The sequence below is a fragment of the Semicossyphus pulcher genome, unplaced genomic scaffold (assembly GCF_022749685.1).
Source record: "Semicossyphus pulcher isolate SPU_LCO1_2020_fin unplaced genomic scaffold, fSemPul1.0.p SCAF_17, whole genome shotgun sequence".
In the NCBI taxonomy this organism is placed as follows: Eukaryota; Metazoa; Chordata; class Actinopteri; order Labriformes; family Labridae; genus Semicossyphus; species Semicossyphus pulcher.
This window is the reverse complement of record NW_027211681.1, coordinates 18,105,689-18,125,461: the sequence shown is the minus strand read 5'-3', so window position 1 is coordinate 18,125,461 and position 19,773 is coordinate 18,105,689. Positions and strand designations below refer to the sequence as shown.

The following is a 19,773-nucleotide window of genomic DNA, read 5'->3' as shown; positions in this document are numbered from 1 at the left end:
ACGAGCTGTTTGTAGAACTTTCTCCACAGCTATGGCGCCAATTTCAAATATTATTGCTTCTATCGATTACAGAGAACACCAGCTTTGACTGACGGTGGCTATTTCCAGGGGCGAACTGCTGTTTTTAACATCTTCTTCCTGCATTTCTCTCTGCAGACATTTGACAAGTGTTTCCTGGGATCATCGGAGACAGCGGATGTCAACCGCGTGTTCTGTGGACAGATGGGGGCCGTTTACCTGTTTGGAGAGGCTCTCAGCGCGGCTCAGATTCTGGCTATCTATCAGCTGGGTCCAGGTTACCAGGTTGGAAGGCATAAAATCTATCACTCTGATACTAGTGATTTGAAACGTATATATTTATCAAACAGCTGTGGGCTACACTATTGACCCTGTATGGATGTGGATTGCTATCAATATTGTATGGTCTGGCTCAGTACGCTGAAGGAATCCTAACCTCAAACAAGCTAAGCTCCTAGAAACAAGTTAAGCTAACGTCAGCAGCATCTCCTGCTCGTAGCTCCTTCTGACACCAGAGTGATCCTAATGTTTAACATGAAACTACTGTTTTTTTAACTGTTTTAACTTTAAATTAAGAAAAAACAAAACAAACTTTCTATTTTCTATTGTCTTTACATTGTTAGCTAGTTAGCTGTAAGTTAGCTTATCTCTATATTTCTGACTTTATTATCCTCTCCTCCATTAATGTCCCTCCCTTCTACCTCCTCCTCCTCAGGGCACATTCAAGTACAAGGCCGAGAGTGACTTGCTGTTCGCGGAGCATCATAAGACCTTACTGTACGACGGCAAGCTGTCCTCCAGTATTGCCTTCGCTTATAACCCTCGCGCCACAGATGCCCAGCTCTGCCTTGAGTCCTCCCCCAAGGACAACGCCTCCATATTTGTCCACTCACCCCACGCTCTCATGCTGCAGGTAATTATCCTTTTAATGTAGCGTTTTGCTCCTTTAGCAGGTCATTTATGTTCCCCTTTGAGTTGCAGTTGATTTTGTAGAACTGCCATTATTTGAATTTAACCTGGAGTCACCGTGCTGCCAGAGATTAAAGCCACGTCGGTGCAAATTGATCGCCTGCTCCTTCCCTCCCACTGTTCCATATGTGCTGTTCTTTACTCTTTCTTTCTTCCTGTGCGAAAATGAAAGTGGCCCAGTTGGCATCTTTTCATTTTAATAGCCTCATTAGGGCAGAGGTGGAAATGTGTTGAGCTAGCCCGACTCCTGCAGCTGCTGAAAAATGCTGTCCTGGTGCTCTAATTATGGAATTAGCCTTCTCTGCGGATTACATTTAGTTTGGAGCTGCACACACGTAGTTGTTCCTGTTGGAAGAAGGTGCTGAAATGTTGTGGAAGCTTTCCATATGCTGCTTACGAGTACGCCCACCATCACCGCACACACACATAAACAAACACACACACACACACAACACTGCTTCTTCACTCATGTCGAGCATTCGTTTCTCAAGCACTAATTGAGTTTTCTCTCATGCCCTCTCATCAAAGACGAGGCTTTGTTTCCTTTGTGAGGGAGGCTTCTGCTGCTTCTCAAACATATGCTCCCTCCACCACACACATACGCACAAACACACACACACACACGCACTGTGTGAAATATGAATGAATATGTGACCTATATTTTCTGCTTTGCTACGCCATGCTCGCACATTCCAATCCTATAGAGAGGAAAAGTTTTGCAGAGCCTCTGTTGGTGTCGTATCGTACGACAACACCGATGCCAGCTAATGCATTAGACACCAAAATACTCAAAGAAAATGTGATCAATTTTTGTTTCATTTAATTCAACAACTGAACAACTGAGATTGTAGATTGTATTTGACCTCTCAAAACATTAAAACCTGTATTGATCATTGAAGCTACAAAAGGCAAAAACAATGGTTCAAAGTTACAATCGCAAAGATCTCAGTTTCGTTCTCTTTGGCGGCACCTGTGGCGATAAACAGTGATTGCAGGAGCACACTTCCCAGATATCCAGACAGTGTTGCATGTGTGACGTCCACGGTTGGCTCCGGTTGTAACTCTTGATTTTCCTCGCTGACGGTCGCTTTCCTTTTTAGACTGTTTTCCTTCATCTGAGCGTCGAGTTTGTTTCTTTTTCTTTGGATTTTCACTTATTGTTGAAGTTGTATCTGTAGTCATCGATCTGTTCTTTGTTTGTTCAGCCATAGTAGATTACTGTTTACTCGCAACACTTGCAGAGACCGGAGAAGCAGCCACTTAGCTCCGCCTACCCTCTCTGGCAGACCAACCACTGCTGGGTGATGGAAAACGCTTCACTAACTGGGCAAAAGTTACCACAGACACCCAGTCTGTAATACTGCAAATGCAAAGGCTTTCATCAGTGGGCTATAGACTCAGTCACCATTGTGTCAGCGATAGATATGTAGTGACTTAACAGACATTTATTTAAATGAAAATCTTGGAGATTATCACTTTGAGGGGACGCACACTCAAAGGGTCTCTTACAGTTTTTTCCTGTCAGGATAAAAAAATGTTATGACCAAGAATCACCATTTTGTGTGGTTGTGACCTTCTAACTACTAGCCTACACTTGTACAACATGTAAACACATAAAGTTAATTAAGTGCACTTTAATTAATAAAGCAAATATCTGTATGATTAATGCTAATGTTTGCTATTCTTAATGTTTTTTTTTGTCCTGGGTAGGATGTGAAGGCCGTGGTGACTCACTCGGTCCAGAGTGGCATACACTCTATCGGAGGCGTGCAGGTCCTCTTCCCTCTGTTTGCACAGCTGGATTACTGCCAGCCCTCCAGCCACGAGCTGGACACCTCTGTCTGGTAAACACCCAAACACACGCACACTTGTTTGCCTTTCACTACATCAGGATTTTGTCCTGTTGCGTGAAGCCATTGTGACACACACGCACGTGTAAATATGAAGGCTGGTTCTTTGTCAGCTTTACTCTGGCATTATGCCGCAGTGCATTGTTTATGCTGAGGAGGAAAAATATGCGGTCATTCTAATATGGATGAATATTCTGCTGCAGCTAGAACAGCTAATAACTCAAATTAACATTAATGCACGACCACATTATGTCTATTAAAGACACATAAAGGTATCTTACACATCAAGACTGGCTTACTTGTCAATGTAAATGATTGTGGTGCAACCTCTCCTGCTAAATGCAGGCCTACTTACGCCACTGTTTTGTTATAAGGTAATTTATTCCTCCAAATATTTTCGATGTACAAACATATCCTCTGTCCTGGCCACAGTTACACTGTCATTTTGTGCGAAACACATGGTCGCATATAAGCTGCACCCTTATTTGTGAGTGGAGGCGTGCAACTAACTTGAATCTGTCTCTCTTGAGTCCACAGACTTTATGGAGATCCAATAAAAACCATCACATGTATGCCCCTTTAAACATGGCAATTTCAAAATGTATACTTTATCTGAGATAATATAAAGGCGTATAAGACATTATTAACCTCATTTCTTTGGGTGTTCGACCCTTTGATTCCTCTCAGATTAATATCCAGGATCTACAGGCTAACACGACCAACCATAACATTATTACCACTGACAGATGAAGTGAAACGCATCGATTATCTCGTTACAATAGCACCTGGCTGTGGGTGGGGTATCTTAGGCAGGAAGTGAATATGTTCTCAAAGTTGATATGTTGGAAGCAGGAAAAATGGGGAGGATGTGAGCAACTTCGACATGTGCCAAATTGTGACGACTGGGTCAGAGCGTCTCCAAAACTGCAGCTCTTGTGGGGTGTTCCCGGTCTGCCGTGGTCTGTACCTACCAATGGAAACCAATGGAAATGGTATTGCCTTATGACAGTGGCCTTTTTCAGCAGGATGATGCTCCCTGCCAGACTGCAAACATGGTTCAGTAATGGTTTGAGGAACACAACAACGAGTTCAAGGTTTTGACTCGGCCTCCAAATCCCCCAGATTTCAATCCAATCGAGCATCTGTGAGACGTACTGGACAAACAAGTCTGATCCATGGAGGCCGCACCTCGCAACTTACAGGACTTAAAGGATCTGCTGCTAACGTTTTGGTGCCAGGTACCTCAGCGCACCTTTAGAGGTCTATTGGAGTTTGTGCCTCGCCGGATCAGGGCTGTTTTGGCGTCAAAAAGGGGACCTAGGCAATATTAGGCAGGTGGTCATAATGTCATGGCTGATCGGTGTACGATCTTAAGTAAAGAATAACAGTATCCTATATGGATGATACGCAGATCACCCATGCAGTCTGCAGATGTTTCTTCCTGTCAAAAAGAGACGCACCATAAGCAGTCGGCTTCATACATTCAACTTTTGATGTAATGCTGAGCTTGAAAGCTGTGAGGCCATCTTAGCTTGTAAATAGCAAGGTTGTTATATCCGATGCCCTGAAGGTGACGCTAACCGGAATCAGTCCTGCTAACACAATGGGGACACGACACCCTCATTCAATCACACTTCATGTAGGATATGCCCTTCACCGTCAGGGCTTTGTCAGCAGCTTACATAGATTATTGTCACTGTCTAACTCTCGCTCTCTCTCTCTTTTTTGTCGCTGTCTGTCTGTCTGTCTGTCTGTCTCAGCTGCACTTTGCTTTCCTTTGTGATGGAGCTCTTAAAGAACTCGGTGGCTATGCAAGAGCAGGTTCTGGCCTGCAAAGGCTTCCTCGTCATCGGCTACACTTTGGAGAAGGTGAGACACGCGAGTTGGCTCAGCTGGCACAGTGTACGCCATCTTCCTGTGCCACATAATGAAACCTGTGCAGTAATAAGGCGGATGTTGATTCACTAAACGCCACAAACACTCATCACTTAATATGAGACATACTTTGTTTCCCCTCTGCTGTGTCTGGAGGTCACAGCTGGACTGTGTGCTTGTTAGGCAGAAGAGGAGCTCCTTCTCATCTTTCTCTGCATGTGACCTTTCCCTCCCCTCCCCTGTGTCGAGCCTCATTCACCCCTTTCTGCTTTCCACATCTCTGCCTCCTTCCACTGACATATCGCCCTCTCCTTTTTTTTTTCCCCCACCTCCCATTGTGGCGCTTTCCATCTCCCTGTCCGTTCTCCAGTCTTCCAAGGTGCACGTGACGCGGCCCGTCCTGGACATCGTGCTGGCCTTTTCCAGATACCTTAGCAATTTGCAGAATGGCATCTTGCTGCTCAAGCAGCTGTGTGATCACATTCTGTTCAACCCTGCCATCTGGATCCATGCCCCTGCCAAGGTAGCATGAGTTCACACACACACACACACACACACTCACAGACACAGCAGCACTTTATTTTGGTTACTTTTTCAGAGATGGAAATGTGTTTAAACAGTTTGATAGGTCACACACAGATCTGTTACTATGTGCTGTGTGTGTCATAATCACCCTCTCTCGCTCTGTACGCTTCTGCCCTACTTTTTATTTTCAGTGTTTCAGTGTTCAGCTCAGAGTCCAAGGTTATCCCTCAACCTGTAACTCAGTGCTGCTATTTAAATGAGAACGGCTTGCCTACAACCCTTTAGGGGCTTAGAAGCCTCCCCTCTCTTCTCATAAGCTAGCACACACTAAAACCGGATGCAAATTTAAGCATGTGTAAATGTGTATTATATCCTGTGTGTGCATTTATCTTCTGCAGGTGCAGCTGACGCTCTACACTTACCTGGCAACAGAGTTCATCAGCACAGTGACCATCTACAACACAATCCGCAGGGTGGGCACTGTACTCCAGGTCATGCACACACTAAAATACTACTACTGGGTTGTGAACCCGCAGGACCGCAGTGGAGTCGTGCCCAAAGGCCTCGGTGAGGATGCACACAAAATGCAATAATATACTACTTATATAATACAATGCAATAATGGAACTACCCATGTATATGTCACATTACCTTTACTTGCAGATATAGTTTAAAGAAGAGCTAGAATAGAAGATTTTACATGCACAAGTTAAGGTTAACAGAAATATAGATGCACATATATAGACACCAACATTCACACTTAATCATTACAAGTGATAAAACAGATGCAGAACTCTGCTTTTGCAAGAAAAATGACAATGATTACCTTATAACTTCTTGCCTTATCCTGCTGCATCGTGCTGAGTTGCTCCTTTTTAACAGCCATTGTTTTCTGTTTGGGTTTTCAGATGGTCCGAGACCAAAAGACAAGGATCTCTTTCCTTTGCGAGCCTTTCTGTTGTTGTTTGTCAAGCAGCTCATAATAAAGGTAAGTTCATTATGCCAAAGACTGAAAAACACTCATCTCCAAAGAACGCAGAGTTTTGCTGACTCACCTGAGGAAGCGCCACTTTTGAATGCAAAAAATCATGCATCCTCATTGGTCCATCAGTGGAATGGGTCTAAAATGTTGAGTCGCTGGTGCTCTCTGATTGCAGCTGAGTTCAAGTCTCATTAACAATCGCGCTTAAGCCCTTTTCCCACTGGTAAAAAACCTGCTAATACCTGCTAACTTAGCTTAATGGGAAAGGCTACAATCGGCATTCAGACCCGGGTCAAATGACTCTGCAGTAGACCCGGGTAATTATCGCCTCGGCTCCGATCGGCAATGATGGGAACACAAAACTCGGGTCGACACGCTAATCTCCGCCCCCTTTCCGGTGCAATGCTATGCTCCGTCGGTAACTTCTGCCTTGTCATCTCAGCTACAGAATCCCGTCTCCGTCCAAGCAGCGCTCGAAAATCGTTCCAAATTTGTTGCTGCAGAGTTTGATACACAGACTGAATAAGTAATGGATACAATAAAGACCTAACCACCGTAACATCTTCACTGTTTACTAACCCTGTTTAGGCGCGTTTGTGACGTCAGACGGTGACACAGCAGAAAAAAGGAGTATACTTCACTGGCAATGGGAACAGAGACAATCTGCATTTATTCGCGGGTCTTCCTGGGTCTGAAAAACCTGCGTCACCGCGCTAATTTCAGTGGGAAAAAGGGTATTACAATATGCACAATGCTTCAGAGCAAACAGCGAGTGATAACTCTTGCTTAACTGAGAATTCCCATTAGATGATAAGATTAAAGCATTTAACCTTATTATATCTGTCTGTTGCTAACTGATCTGCAGTGCAGTTAATTATTTATGTGGATAATTGTTACACAGAAAATCTTTTAAACTAGTGAGGGTGAAAACTACATATTTGCAATCAGAAGATTCCCCATTTAAAGTTTGCTTTAAATGTTTTAGCCATATAGAACCACATTAAACTTGGATGTAATGTATATGATCGGATATATATAACAGTGTTGAGAATGAATATGACTTGGAAACATAATATTTACATATCTGTGTTGTCATGACTTAGAGAAAGAGAGCCTGGAGTGTCCCTCCATGTTTGGTCATGAGACTCTCACTATTTGAAATGTGTTTAAAAATATCTCTAAGCTTTAGGTTTGTGGTCAACCCGCAAATACAGTCACATGATTAATACATGATGAGTTTAATAAGTTTAAGTTCCTTTCTTAAAGCAAGCATGATGCCTTTTTCTGTGGATGTGTTAGGTCTACGCGTTCAGTGTGAGTGAAACTATTGTAAAATGATCTGTTCAATTATGTTCTAGGATCATGGAGTAAAGGAAGACGAGCTACAGAGTATCCTCAACTACCTCCTTACCATGCATGAGGTACGTATTTGTATTTGCAGCACTGAGCAGCAGAAATCTCACCACCAGATGGCAGCATCACACTTCTTTACTCCTCTTTGTATTCCCACGGTCTGATGTGCAAAGACGATGCATTTTCCTGTTATTTTTCCAACTCTGCCAGTCAGAGGTCCCGACAGAAGTGGTTTTGTTTAGAGTGGAGTGATGCATAACAACTGAATCAGTCAGTAAGGCAGTGAACCTTGTAAGAATAAAGGATATTAACAACATTTCCTGGAAACTCCGCTGACATGTTGCAGCCCTTCATTTTATAGAGCAGCAAATATTGTTATTCTTGACTTCAGAGGCTTTTGATGTATTCCATTATTTTACTACCTTTCATTCTCCCATTTGCAACTGCTTCTACTAAACAACAACAGCATGATCAACCTCGGATAATCTGCATGTATTTGTCTTATCATATTCTCGTGTACTGCAGACAAACAGTTTGAGATTCACTCTTTGAGATAACCCCTTAAAAGCCGACTCACCTCATCTTTAGACGATGCAGTATAATTTTCGACTTCTCCAAAACACCAAAATACACTCAGGCCTTTTGTCCTCTGCCCCACAGGATGACAACCTCATGGATGTACTGCAGTTGTTGGTGGCTCTGATGTCTGAACATCCCGGGTCCATGGTCCAGGCCTTCGACCAGCGCAACGGGATTCGGTAAAGATCGTGGTTTCTTTTAATGATTTGCAGATGTAGTTTTTTTTGCAGGTTTTTGCTTATAGTCAAAATGGTGGCCGCTAATTGTTATAAATTTCATTGCTTTTTTTAACACATTTGATTGTTGATTCTTTTATGTTTTTATTTTATCTTAATAATGATTAAATTCTACTTTTAAAATGTGTTTTTGTAGTTTTTTAATGCCTAATCTCTAATGGAGAGCAACATGTGTGTTTAGTCTTAATTGTACAATTTAAATATGACTATTTTGTGTTTTGTTTTTTTGTGTGTATTAATTTGAATTTCCCTTTTTCACAGTGTGATCTACAAACTATCGGCCTCAAAATGTGAACCAGTCAGAGTGCAGGCACTCAAAGTAATGGGCTACTTTCTGAAACACATGACACCAAAGTAAGTACAGTTACAAAGTCAAGTATAGAGTATACTGTATATCCTCCTTATATAACTGTGGGCTGGAGTTCAGTCTAAATTAAAAAATAATATTATACATGAAAGCAGAGACTTCTATTAAAAATAATGTGATAAATGTAAAAAACAAAAGGACATTTTGAATAGTTTGAAAGTGCTCTGATGCCTCTGATGTTTTTGAAAATGTAGAAATAAAGTTTTGGATTTAGTCCATCTGCTTTCTGTAGTTAATATTTTTTTTTAATGTTGCTGTTTTAATGTATTAAAGGCAAAGTCAGAATCCTTATTGTTCTTTTTACAATAACAACTACAAGAACATCCTGAAGTGTGCAGAAAAGTTAAATAACACAATCAAAACTGGTTCTGTTAATGTTAATTCTAAATCAAGCTGCAGGCCTCAGCGTCAAAATGAACAAGTAAATTATTATTACATTTTACCACCACTTCTTTATTGTAATTTCTTGAAGTTAAATGTGCCATTTGTGAGCTGTATCTTATGTCTAATCAGCAGTCAGATGTCCATTGAATTCATTCACGTGGTAATGCGTAATAAGCATTTTGTCATGTTAAAAGAATAACAATTAGGGGTGAAGTTTTTACCTCAAACCACCTGTTAGATTGTTTGTACACTGTGCAGAAATAGGAGTAACAGAAAACGCTCAGCCAGTTTTAAGCTAATGCAGATCCACCGTGAGACGATCTGCAAACAGTTTCTGTACAGTGCTAAAATGGGAGTTGAGCCATAATCAAAGATGAAAGCGACGCAGGCTTTTCTGTGAAGCGCTGCTCTTACTTAGTCAGCAGGGATTCTCTTTTTCATTTCCTCCATGTCAGAAGTCAGCTGGAGCTCAGCTGATTTATGCTCCTACAGATTTCTACCGCTGCAACTATTCCACTCATCAGAAACTCCAGATTTTCCTGTTGTCATTTCTCAGAAGTTATGACCAGCCAGGACTTTTTCAATGTGACGCCTTATCACTCTTTAAAAGAAAAATTCTGCAGTGTTATTTTAGTCTATTGATATTAAATCAGATTTATCTACAATGTTAAAGACTGGAGGAAAAAATGGTGAATACTGACGTGTATGCTGACTCACCTTTGACCTCCTGCTGTCCTGATCAGGAGGAAATCTGAGGTCATGCTGAGTCATGGCCTCTTCTCCCTGCTCACCGAACGCCTGATGCTCCACTCCAGCCAGTTCACCATGACAACCTACAACGCGCTCTTTGAGGTCAGTCATGATCTTCAAAGACAACAATGACTTACAGTAAAAACCTCTGTGTGTTATTTATATTGTTTAAATTCTTCACCCTTTTACTGACCACGTTTTGTTTTATTTTTTTCTATGTTAGTTTTTATTAAGACGTCGTGTTCGTTGAAATATATAGTTTGACTAATCTACTGCAGAAACTTGATTCGACAATTATTCAGCCATATAGGACGTGATGGTGAAACATATCCGCAGCTCTGTGTGTGCCATAGTGTGGTTTGTTTCCCTGTTATTGTTCGGACTGTGTGGATATTTATGACTTGAATCCCCTCTCTGTCCCCCGGTAGATTCTTACAGAGCAGATCTGCACTCAAGTGATCCATAAACAGCATCCGGACCCCGACTCCACTGTGAAGATTCTCAACCCACGTAAGTGCCTCCTCTGCGCCACACTACTCTCCTAAATCATCCCCGGCAGCGTACCCTCTACATACCTATAGCTCCACGCCGCACCAGAGGATATATTCCCCGTGGAGCCGTGCGATCGCTGTATACAGTCAAACAAATGAACGACATAAATTTTGCAGCCGGAGGGTGTTTTCATACAGCCGAGCGTCAGACGTAAACCTAGCATGAGGACGGTGCGAACACTTTGTGTGACAAATGTACACACATCTGCTGGTTTTATTGGAAGGCGGTATCATGGTTTATCAGGATTTGCATATAAAGGAATGATAGATGTGAAGACATTTCTCCCATTTCAGAGTGTGAAAAAAGCTATTTGTGTATGCATTTAATCAACTTTTTAATAACTTTCAAGTTTATTTTTTATGCGTGTGCTTAAATCATCCACTATAATACTGTATTTGCATGTATTTTGCAAAGTACATATTGAATCTTTCATGGGGCGCTGGTTTAGCTCAGCTGGTAGAGCAGGCGTTCTGTGGACAGAGGCTACAGTCCAGGACGCAGTGATCGCAGGTTTGGTCCCCCACTCTCTGCTCCCCACACTTCCTGTCTCTCTTCAGCTGTCCTATCGAATAAAGGCAAAAAACATCTTAAAAAAATAAAAAATAAAATAATGACAAAATCTCGGATTTTGTCATTATCTATATTGTTACTATACGATACGATAAGATAACACTTTATTGATCCCCAGAGGGGCAATTTGGGTGTTGCAGCAGCACAAAGACAAAATAGCAAGTAAGTAAACACAGTATAAAATAAGAAAAGATCAAAATAAAAAGTAGAGTTATATACAGCTGTTATACAAGTAGGAGTAAGTGACAAGTTAAAGTGACATTATGAGATAAAGTGACATGGTATGGGTAATAGCAGCAACTTTTTAGCAGGATGAGATAAGACAGTGTGAGGTATAAAGGTATATGATGTAGTACAATATAAGGTGCAGTATAAAAGTGGCAAGAAATGCAGTATGTACACTCACCAGCCACTTCATTAAGTACACCTGTACAATCTAATATAATCCAATACACCAGCTCAGCTGTAAGGTTTGCTGTTATGTTGCCTGTAATGTACAGGCTTTTTTCTAAGCTATGGCCTCAGTAATAAACATCATTGTATTTACACACTTCTGACTCTCAACAAAACAAAAGTCAACAAAAACTAAACTTCATTAAAGCAGAACCCATGGCAGTGCTGTTGAATTGAGCTGCATTAGATCGTACAGGTGTACCTAATGAAGTGGCCTGTGAGTGTATGTGTATATAACGTAGTATGGTTTGGAGTGAGTACTAAAAAAGTAATATAAAGGTATAATTGCATTAGTTTAAGTGTAGTATACCTTTAAAAATGTGTGAATTATGTTAATATTTTCTGTTCTGTAATTTATAATTAAATGTGTGATTTAAATATTTTAATTTATCAAACAATTAAACTTAGATTTAAGTAACATTTATGACCTAATGTGGATTAAAGTATATTTAAAGGGGCGCTGGTTTAGCTCGGTTGGTACGCTACAGTCCTCGACACACTGATCGCAGGTTTGACTCCCGGCCTGCTCATCATTTGGTGCGTGTCATCCCCCACTTTCTCCTCTCCCCACTTTCTCCTCACCACACTTCCTGTCTATCTTCAGCTGTCCTTTATAATAAAGGCAAAAAGCCTGAAAAAGAAAATAAAGTAAAGAAAAAAAAAGTGCGCTTAAAAGGTAACTATTGGAACGAGCCAGGCTAGCTTTCTTCCCAGCTGTCCAATAAATAAAGGCAGAAGCCAAATGATAATCTTTAAAAAACAAAACGTAAGTTATGTAATCAATATCATCTGGAGATAAACATTTTAGGAAGTATAAAAACAATTTGCAAACTGGCTACTGGGTATTTAAATAGATTTATTTGTGTGTACTGTGTTCCTGTATACTTGCACACACATGAATCCAACTTATATCAATATATTTTTATAAAATTGCATCACGCTGAGTAGAAGGTTGATGCTCATTCTTTCATACGCTGCAGAAACACAATCCTGAAGCCCAGGCTTTGATCCCATCTTATATTATTTTACCTCCAATTTGAAGCCAGCTCACAAAATCTTTCCTCATTTTGAAGTCTCAAAGTATTCATTTCATCTAAGAAAAGAAAACATCCCTCTCTTCTGTAATGGCGGTTCCACCCAGACGTTCACCTTGTGCACACACTCGCTAAACATCTTTAATCAGTTTGAAATCCAGGCACTCGGTATAATCACAACCAAGGTTTACTTCCAACCAGCCTTAATCTGACAAGGCCCTGCTGTAGTCACACTTTGATTATCTTAAGCCTTTATTGTGTTAAAAACTCTCCGACCCAACCATCCTAGACAGGCGGTATATATCATAGAAACCTTGTACGGGTTTTTTTTTCGTGTGAGCGCATACTGTGGAGCATAGAGCGGTGGTCTGTTTCTCCTTTGCCGTGCATTCTCTTGATTTAATCTGCGACAAACTCCCAAAATGGCCCCCTGATTGCAGTCTTTAGTAACGTCAGAGCCAATCAAACAAACCGAGGAAGTACCGTTTCCCTCAAATTAACTCAAGGGAAAGAAAAACCAAGAGCAAATGGAAAAAAGAAGGGACTACGCCATCCCTCCGTCCTCATTCCCGGTACATGCTGGGGTAATTTTCTGGCGGTAAAGGTTCAGCGACTCATAATTTGAGTGACTAAGGCGTAGAAACAACACAACGGTCTGCAGGGGCAAAGGGGGCATCGGTTAGCGCCAAGGTCTGAAGAGACGAGTGAAACCCAAGCCATGCCGTCTCTCTCCTCAAAGCAAATGTACATTGACATTGTCTAGATAATTCATCTAAACAGTCAGTCTCTTTGGTTTAACCCAAGCCAAGTCTTCCAGAAGGGGCCTGCGACTCTGCATGTCCCGTTTGAAACAATACCGAAACCATTACAGTGTGATAAAGATCAACAGCATGGACTTTTTTTTTTTTAACTCTCCGCTCTTCTGTTTTTCTTACCGCAGATTTTCAGGTGTGTAAAGCTGGGAGTTCAGATAGTTTGTGACACAATGATTTGCACATGTTGAGACTAATGTACGATTTAGTTGTTGATGTGTGCCGTTTCTCTCTCTCTCTGTGCCACAAAGCAGGTTTTATTTCCAAGCAAAATGCTGGAAGCTTCCAAATCCAACATGATTTTATTATAATCCTTGTCCCGCTAAATATATGATAGCTGAAAAACAGGCATACTTTTTGAACAGATACAGATGTATTTTGATATTTTCTCGAGCATTTTCCGCATTTATTTCTGCACTCCCCGGCCACTTCATTAGGGACACCTAAAAAATCTAGCTTATATGTTGCCTGTAATGTACAGGCTTTTTTCTAAGCTCTCACAGAGGTGTTAATTCAATGATATTTCAGCATCAGGATCATAATTGGTGGTGGGGCTGTACTGAGTTGCATTATATTCAGAGGTGTTTCTAATACTCTGGCCCCCTCATGTATGTAAATAGGGAGGACAAAAAAGTAGAGACACATCTCAATGTAGATTAGTTCAGTACAAAACCACCTTTAACTACGGCCTCAGTAATAAACATAGATGAATTTACACACTTCTGACTCTCAACAAAACAAAAGTCAACAAAAACTAAACTTTATAAAAGCAGAGTCCATGGCAGTGCTGTTGAACTGCATTAGATTGTACAGGTGTACCTAATAAAGTGGCCGTTTTTTACCTTGAACATGATGTACATGTGTCTGTTAATATTTCCAGAAATTCTGAAGGTAATCGCTGCTCTGCTGAAGAATGCTCCCCCATCCCCCGAGAGCATGGAGGTGCGCCGGGTCTTTCTCTCAGACATGATCAAACTGTTCAATAACAGCAGAGAGAACCGCAGGTAAGAATTCCCCCTCTAAAGAGCTACATCACGCACTACAGTCGGCACACGTGCCCTCGTGAATCACATTCAGAGCTTAATACATGTGTCCTTTTGCTTCAGGAGCTTGCTGCAGTGTTCGGTGTGGCAGGAGTGGATGCTCTCTCTCTGCTTCATCAACCCGCGAAACAGCGAGGAGCAGAAAATCACGGAGATGGTGTACGCCATCTTCCGCATCCTGCTCTATCACGCCATCAAATACGAGTGGGGCGGCTGGCGCGTCTGGGTGGACACCCTGTCCATCACCCACTCCAAGGTCAGAGCGCTCATTATAAGCGTGCGCGCCTCTTATACACACACACGCACGCAGACAGCTTTGTTTATCTTCCTCTGTGGATCTTCTTCTATCTCCTCATCTGTTTCATTTTTTACTTCTTTTGTGTTACTTTTTCTTTAAGCTCACACACTCTATCTCTCCCCCGTAAGAACACACACGCTCTTGCACACATACTCACATCTTGCTCCGGGATCATCAGCCTAAACATTCACCACTAGTCTGTAAGCGTAAGCCTCGTGAAAAGACAGCAACATTCAGTCAAAGCCATCAGCGCTGCCACCCTTATGTTTAGCTTGAATGTGACATAATGCAATCCCTCAAATAAGAAATTAGAGAGCATTATCGTCTCACCCTCTAAGTTGCAGCGTAAGTTAGCACAGTAATTGAACCTTGCCTCTCCGGTGCCCATCAGATTAAGCTGTGTTTAGGTATAAACCAATGGGAACGAGCCCAGCAGCCCCTCCGCTCTTTATTTACGTATGGAGTCTCTTACTTTCACGTTGCACAGATAAAAATAAACTTCTGGCACTTCTTATTTCCAAAAGGGCTGAATTTAAAACGCTACTTAAGAAATTCATTGTTGATATCACATTACACCGCTCTGTTCCAAAGCAGTGAAGTAATTGAGGTTGGTGTCAGATTGTGGTCTGGGGGGTTTTTAAGCCTGGCAGATTGAAGGGCGAGTTAAAGAAGTGCTTGTGATATGAGACGCTTCACTGTAGCAAGGGGGGTTGCTGTGAGTGCGGGTGTCCAGTAGGGGGCACAGGCAGACTACCCTGGAAGATGACGACTCGTCAAGTAGCAGTTAGCAGTATGGTGTGTGTGCTGTTGAATCCCCTCCCGATGCCTCTCCACACCTCTGAGCACTGTAACAGTAACCTGCAGGGAGAGTTAAACAAATGGAGGTTTAATGAAGGTTTGCGTTGTCAATCAAGGGCGGTATATGATGTAAAACTGTCACAAAAATGAGGGCATGTTGAGATAAAGTTAAAATTTAACTCGTCTATAATAATCAACAGTACAGGTCTGTGTAATTTATGTAATTTGTATGACATTAAATCACTGTTCAATAGTCCAAAAATACACATCTGTTTAAGATGCATCGATTATTAAATATAACAGTTTCATTGGATTTAATTGGACAGTCAATCAGTAATATTACTGTTAGTTGCAAAAAATATGATGTGAGAATATAGGTGTAGATTTAATAATGAAAATATAATGTGCATTTTGTCCACGTATGATTTAATTTTACCCAAAGCTTTGGTTCTTCTTTGCTGCAGTGTGTTGGCGTCTCACCTTGCAACGTAACAAAGTGCACAAACTGTTTGTTGTTCTTTGCACACGACAGGCTGTAATTGCCTTTTTTTCCTCCTATAATTGCACAAGATTAATGCCGTTTCTTCTTGGCTCTGGTTCCAATCCCCTGCACTTGTTTAACAACAAAATCTCACACCCAGCGTTTCTGAATAAACCAGTGCACTTTTAACATGTGAGACACACACACACACACATTCCCCGCTCTGTGCAGGGGACCCCGCCTGCGACTAGGTGCAGCGGGTGCGAGCCTCCGAGATACATGCATCTGCTATAAAAAAAGCTAAAGAAACTCAATTGCAATTTTATTGTCCCGTTTGATAGATTTCCTGCCACCTTTGTAGCACCAAAGCTGTTTGTCACTGTTGCTCTCTCCTCCCACTGCTGCAGGGCTCTGTGTGTGCGCGCATGATTGTGTGTGTGTGTGTGTGTGTGTCTGTGAGCTGCTAGGAACATTTTCTCGTTGCCCTCCTTTTCTCTTGGGCTCGAGGAAGCCCTTCTCTCCGAGCCCATTGAATATTCAACGGAACCGTGCGAGAACAATCAGAGAAACAAGGCCTCATAAATACAACCAGCCCATTGGGAGCCTCTTGATAAGTGCATACATGCATTCACAAATACATATTTGCACACTTCTGCTCTACATGGACTTTTTGATTCAGTCAGCCTTGTGTATACCACGTTATAGTTGTCAGTGTGGCATATTAATAGATAATATGCCCCCTTTTGAAATCTTGTCTGACTGAGAATCTCTACACTGCATGTTTTGTTTCTTAAGAATAGGAGACTTTCTTGTCATGTCAGTGCAGGTGATTGGAAATTGCCTTAGTGCTGCTGTTTGAAAACGATACAAAATAACTGAATAGAACAGTTGCATTAAAACACACATACATGACTTTGTATCTCATATATGTCTCATTTATTTTCTCACATTTTTTAGGTTAAATTTTTTACAAACTTACATTTAATGTTTTGTAATTTGGTGGGAAGGAGTATTGTAGAGATTGTGGGGGTCTCAACAACTTGATACCATCACACAGCATGTTTTAATATATGCAGGGAAGCTCAGACGTTCTTCACGTGTGGTTCAAACTTACTTGATGAACGGAGTGTCCATCAAAATGGCCTACTGTAATTTTCAAATCGCAGGAGGTGTAAAAGGTAAAATGCGTGTCAGAATATAATTTTAATTTAAATATTGTGCTGCAGCGATGTTCTGCCCTGCACATCATACACAGACGTAAGTATCAAGCATCTTTGTTTGGTACGAATCCCTGCAAAAATCCAAAAATCACTTTGCCTACATTTACGTTTTTCAATGAAAATGAGAATGATGTAAAAATTATGATTCCCTTTAATATCGCAAAACATCAAAATAGCAATAAAAGTAAAAATAATCCCAATTAGATATTTTTTCACAACGTTTCAGCTCGAGTATCCAAACTTTTAGTAAAGCAGCGTGTCGTCCCAGAAGGTAACTCTTAACTGACCACGATCTGACCTTGTTAAGTCGCTACATTAACTTGAAGTTTCCATGGTAACCAACATGAACAAATAGTATTTAAAGAAACAATACACAAAAAGGCGATTGTTACAGTACATTTATATTATTGAGCTTATCTCTCTTGTTGAGTGCAGCCAGTGGATGGATTGACAATAATATTATCAAAGACAAAATAGCAAGAAAGTAAATACAATATGAAAAAAATAATATATAAAATAAATGAAGTAAAATAAGAGTTGTATATAACTGGCACAAGTAGTGGCAAGTTATAGTGACAGTTAAAGTGACATGGTATGGGTAATGGCAGCAACATTTAAGCAGTGTGAGGTAATACAGTATGATATGAGGAATAAGGTATAGTACAATATAAGGTGCAATATAAAAGTGGCAATAAATACAGTATGGTATATTACAGTATTTATGTGTATATCATGTAGCATGATACGGAGAGTTAAGTCAATAGTAAAAATGTTATATAAAAGTAAAATAGCAATTGTGCTCCATTGTTTAGGTGTTTGTACGTGCACATCCTTCCATGTCACAACAAAGTTAGTGTATCTGCCTTTCTGTGAATAGACAGATGTTCCTGCAGGTGGGCACGCTGACACAACAGCCCCCTCACTCTCAGCCCGCACACGCACCCAAGGTGCCCCTCGTCCATCTCTGCACACAAATCAGTTTGAGAACAAGGAGACTCCAGAAGAGGAAGATTGGGGCGTGAAGGTCTCTCCGTCCTTCAGTCTCCCACTGTCAGCTAACTTCGTTACACTTGCCAGACATTTTACCACAAAGAGAAATCTGAGCCATCAGATCTTTGACCAAGTATAATATACATCGTGCGCTGGTAGGAAGAATGTTTAGAAGAATTTAGTATAATTGGTGCTAATCACCCTAAAATGTCGAATACTTTGGTCTTGCCGCGTTTGGTCTCTGGTGTTATTGAGACGTTGCGCACACAAACACACACGAGTCAAGCTGTGGATCTTGGCAAAGAGTTTCAGATAGATGCATTGACGTTTGGACAAAGGAAGGAGAATGTGAGAACATCGAAAAGCCAATGCTAGATAATCGCCATGCGTCAAGTGTTGTCTGTGCTATCCATTAGAAAGCCAATTGCCAGAACTAGCATCCATGCATCTTTTATCTTTAAATTCTCAACTACGTTTTTTTAGCGTGCAGTAGCCCGGAGGATCTTTGTACAAGCTCGTCTTTCTTTGGTTGTGATAGAAATTACAGATACAGACTGTATGCATATCACTGGATCAGACGGTCAGCGGAAAACTACCAAGAAAAATGTTTTCACAAGCAGCGAGAAAAAGGAAGATATTGCGAAAAGAGCGAAAAACCCACCCAGCCAGCGCAGCAGCAGCAGATGACATTGATTTTGGAGGAGGAATTGCATTTAGCTAATCGGATTAGAGCCATGCTGCCCTCCCTATTTCCCCTTTGTTTTGTGGTCGGGTCCCTATCTATTTATCTAAATGGGGGACTCCCAGGCTCCTACTGTGGGGGTCTCCCAGGATCAGCGCTTTGTCACGCTGACCCTCAGCTTACAGTCTGTGGTTTGGGGGCTTTTGCTGTTTCCAGATCAGTTTTAGCTTCTCCGTAGACTTTGGAAATGTGGCTGTAGGTTTTGTTTGACCATAGCAGAGAGATTTTTACATATTTGGTTTGTTTTTATTTTTTAAAGTATGGTGAAACTCACCGTCTTGTCTTTTTGTTTATGATACTGTCTCCTTCTCAAACGCATGTCTTTCTGTATGATCTCTCCCTGCTGCACCCACTTAATACCATGTTACCTGTCACATTAGAAAAGCCCACCATGTTTTTGTACATTACCATAACATTTTCCCATACCCCACTGAGGCCGGGCCGAGTCATGGAGTACAATGAAATTAGATTAGATCAGCGCTGATGCCTAAGCCACCCAAGGCAGTTTCTACATATCGTAGCACGGCTAAACGTTCCTTTAAAAACCACAGAGACGTATACTACCTCTGCCTAATGGTAACTGGATCTGTTGCAGAGCCCCATTTAAGGCCGGCATACATCATCCTAATGTACAGACTGCATCCTGAATCTATGACGTTATGTTCTGCACCGCTCTCCCCGCATAATTTCCGTAGCGAGGCGCTCTGAATGCGGCCTTTTAATTGCTAAAAATGCTAAATGTCAAATTAAGCTCAAACTAATGGGGTAGAAGGTCTTGCTGTGTGATCAGTGGGAAAGAGGGAGGAAGAGACGGACTACTGGCGCATTTAGAACAGGCTGTGCACTCTGAAAACAGCTATGGATTACCAATCACTGCTTCCCGCTACAGAAG

At 41.4% G+C, this 19,773-nt stretch overlaps 1 protein-coding gene across 2 annotated transcripts in view; it reads left to right on the top strand.

The window, feature by feature from the left end:
* Positions 1-19,773, top strand: part of lrba (LPS-responsive vesicle trafficking, beach and anchor containing) — a 226,148-nt gene that overhangs the window by 44,698 nt on the left and 161,677 nt on the right. Inside the window, exons 8-21 of one of the 2 annotated variants that reach the window (XM_069665172.1) lie at positions 157-303; positions 734-931; positions 2,698-2,831; positions 4,598-4,706; positions 5,083-5,235; positions 5,636-5,804; positions 6,146-6,225; positions 7,578-7,640; positions 8,233-8,330; positions 8,649-8,741; positions 9,882-9,990; positions 10,317-10,398; positions 14,190-14,313; positions 14,416-14,608. In XM_069665172.1, the coding sequence (XP_069521273.1) occupies positions 157-303; positions 734-931; positions 2,698-2,831; positions 4,598-4,706; positions 5,083-5,235; positions 5,636-5,804; positions 6,146-6,225; positions 7,578-7,640; positions 8,233-8,330; positions 8,649-8,741; positions 9,882-9,990; positions 10,317-10,398; positions 14,190-14,313; positions 14,416-14,608 (1,752 nt within the window). Of the gene's footprint in view, positions 1-156; positions 304-733; positions 932-2,697; positions 2,832-4,597; positions 4,707-5,082; positions 5,236-5,635; positions 5,805-6,145; positions 6,226-7,577; positions 7,641-8,232; positions 8,331-8,648; positions 8,742-9,881; positions 9,991-10,316; positions 10,399-14,189; positions 14,314-14,415; positions 14,609-19,773 lie in introns of those variants that run through there. The other variant, XM_069665171.1, reaches the window with a different exon arrangement.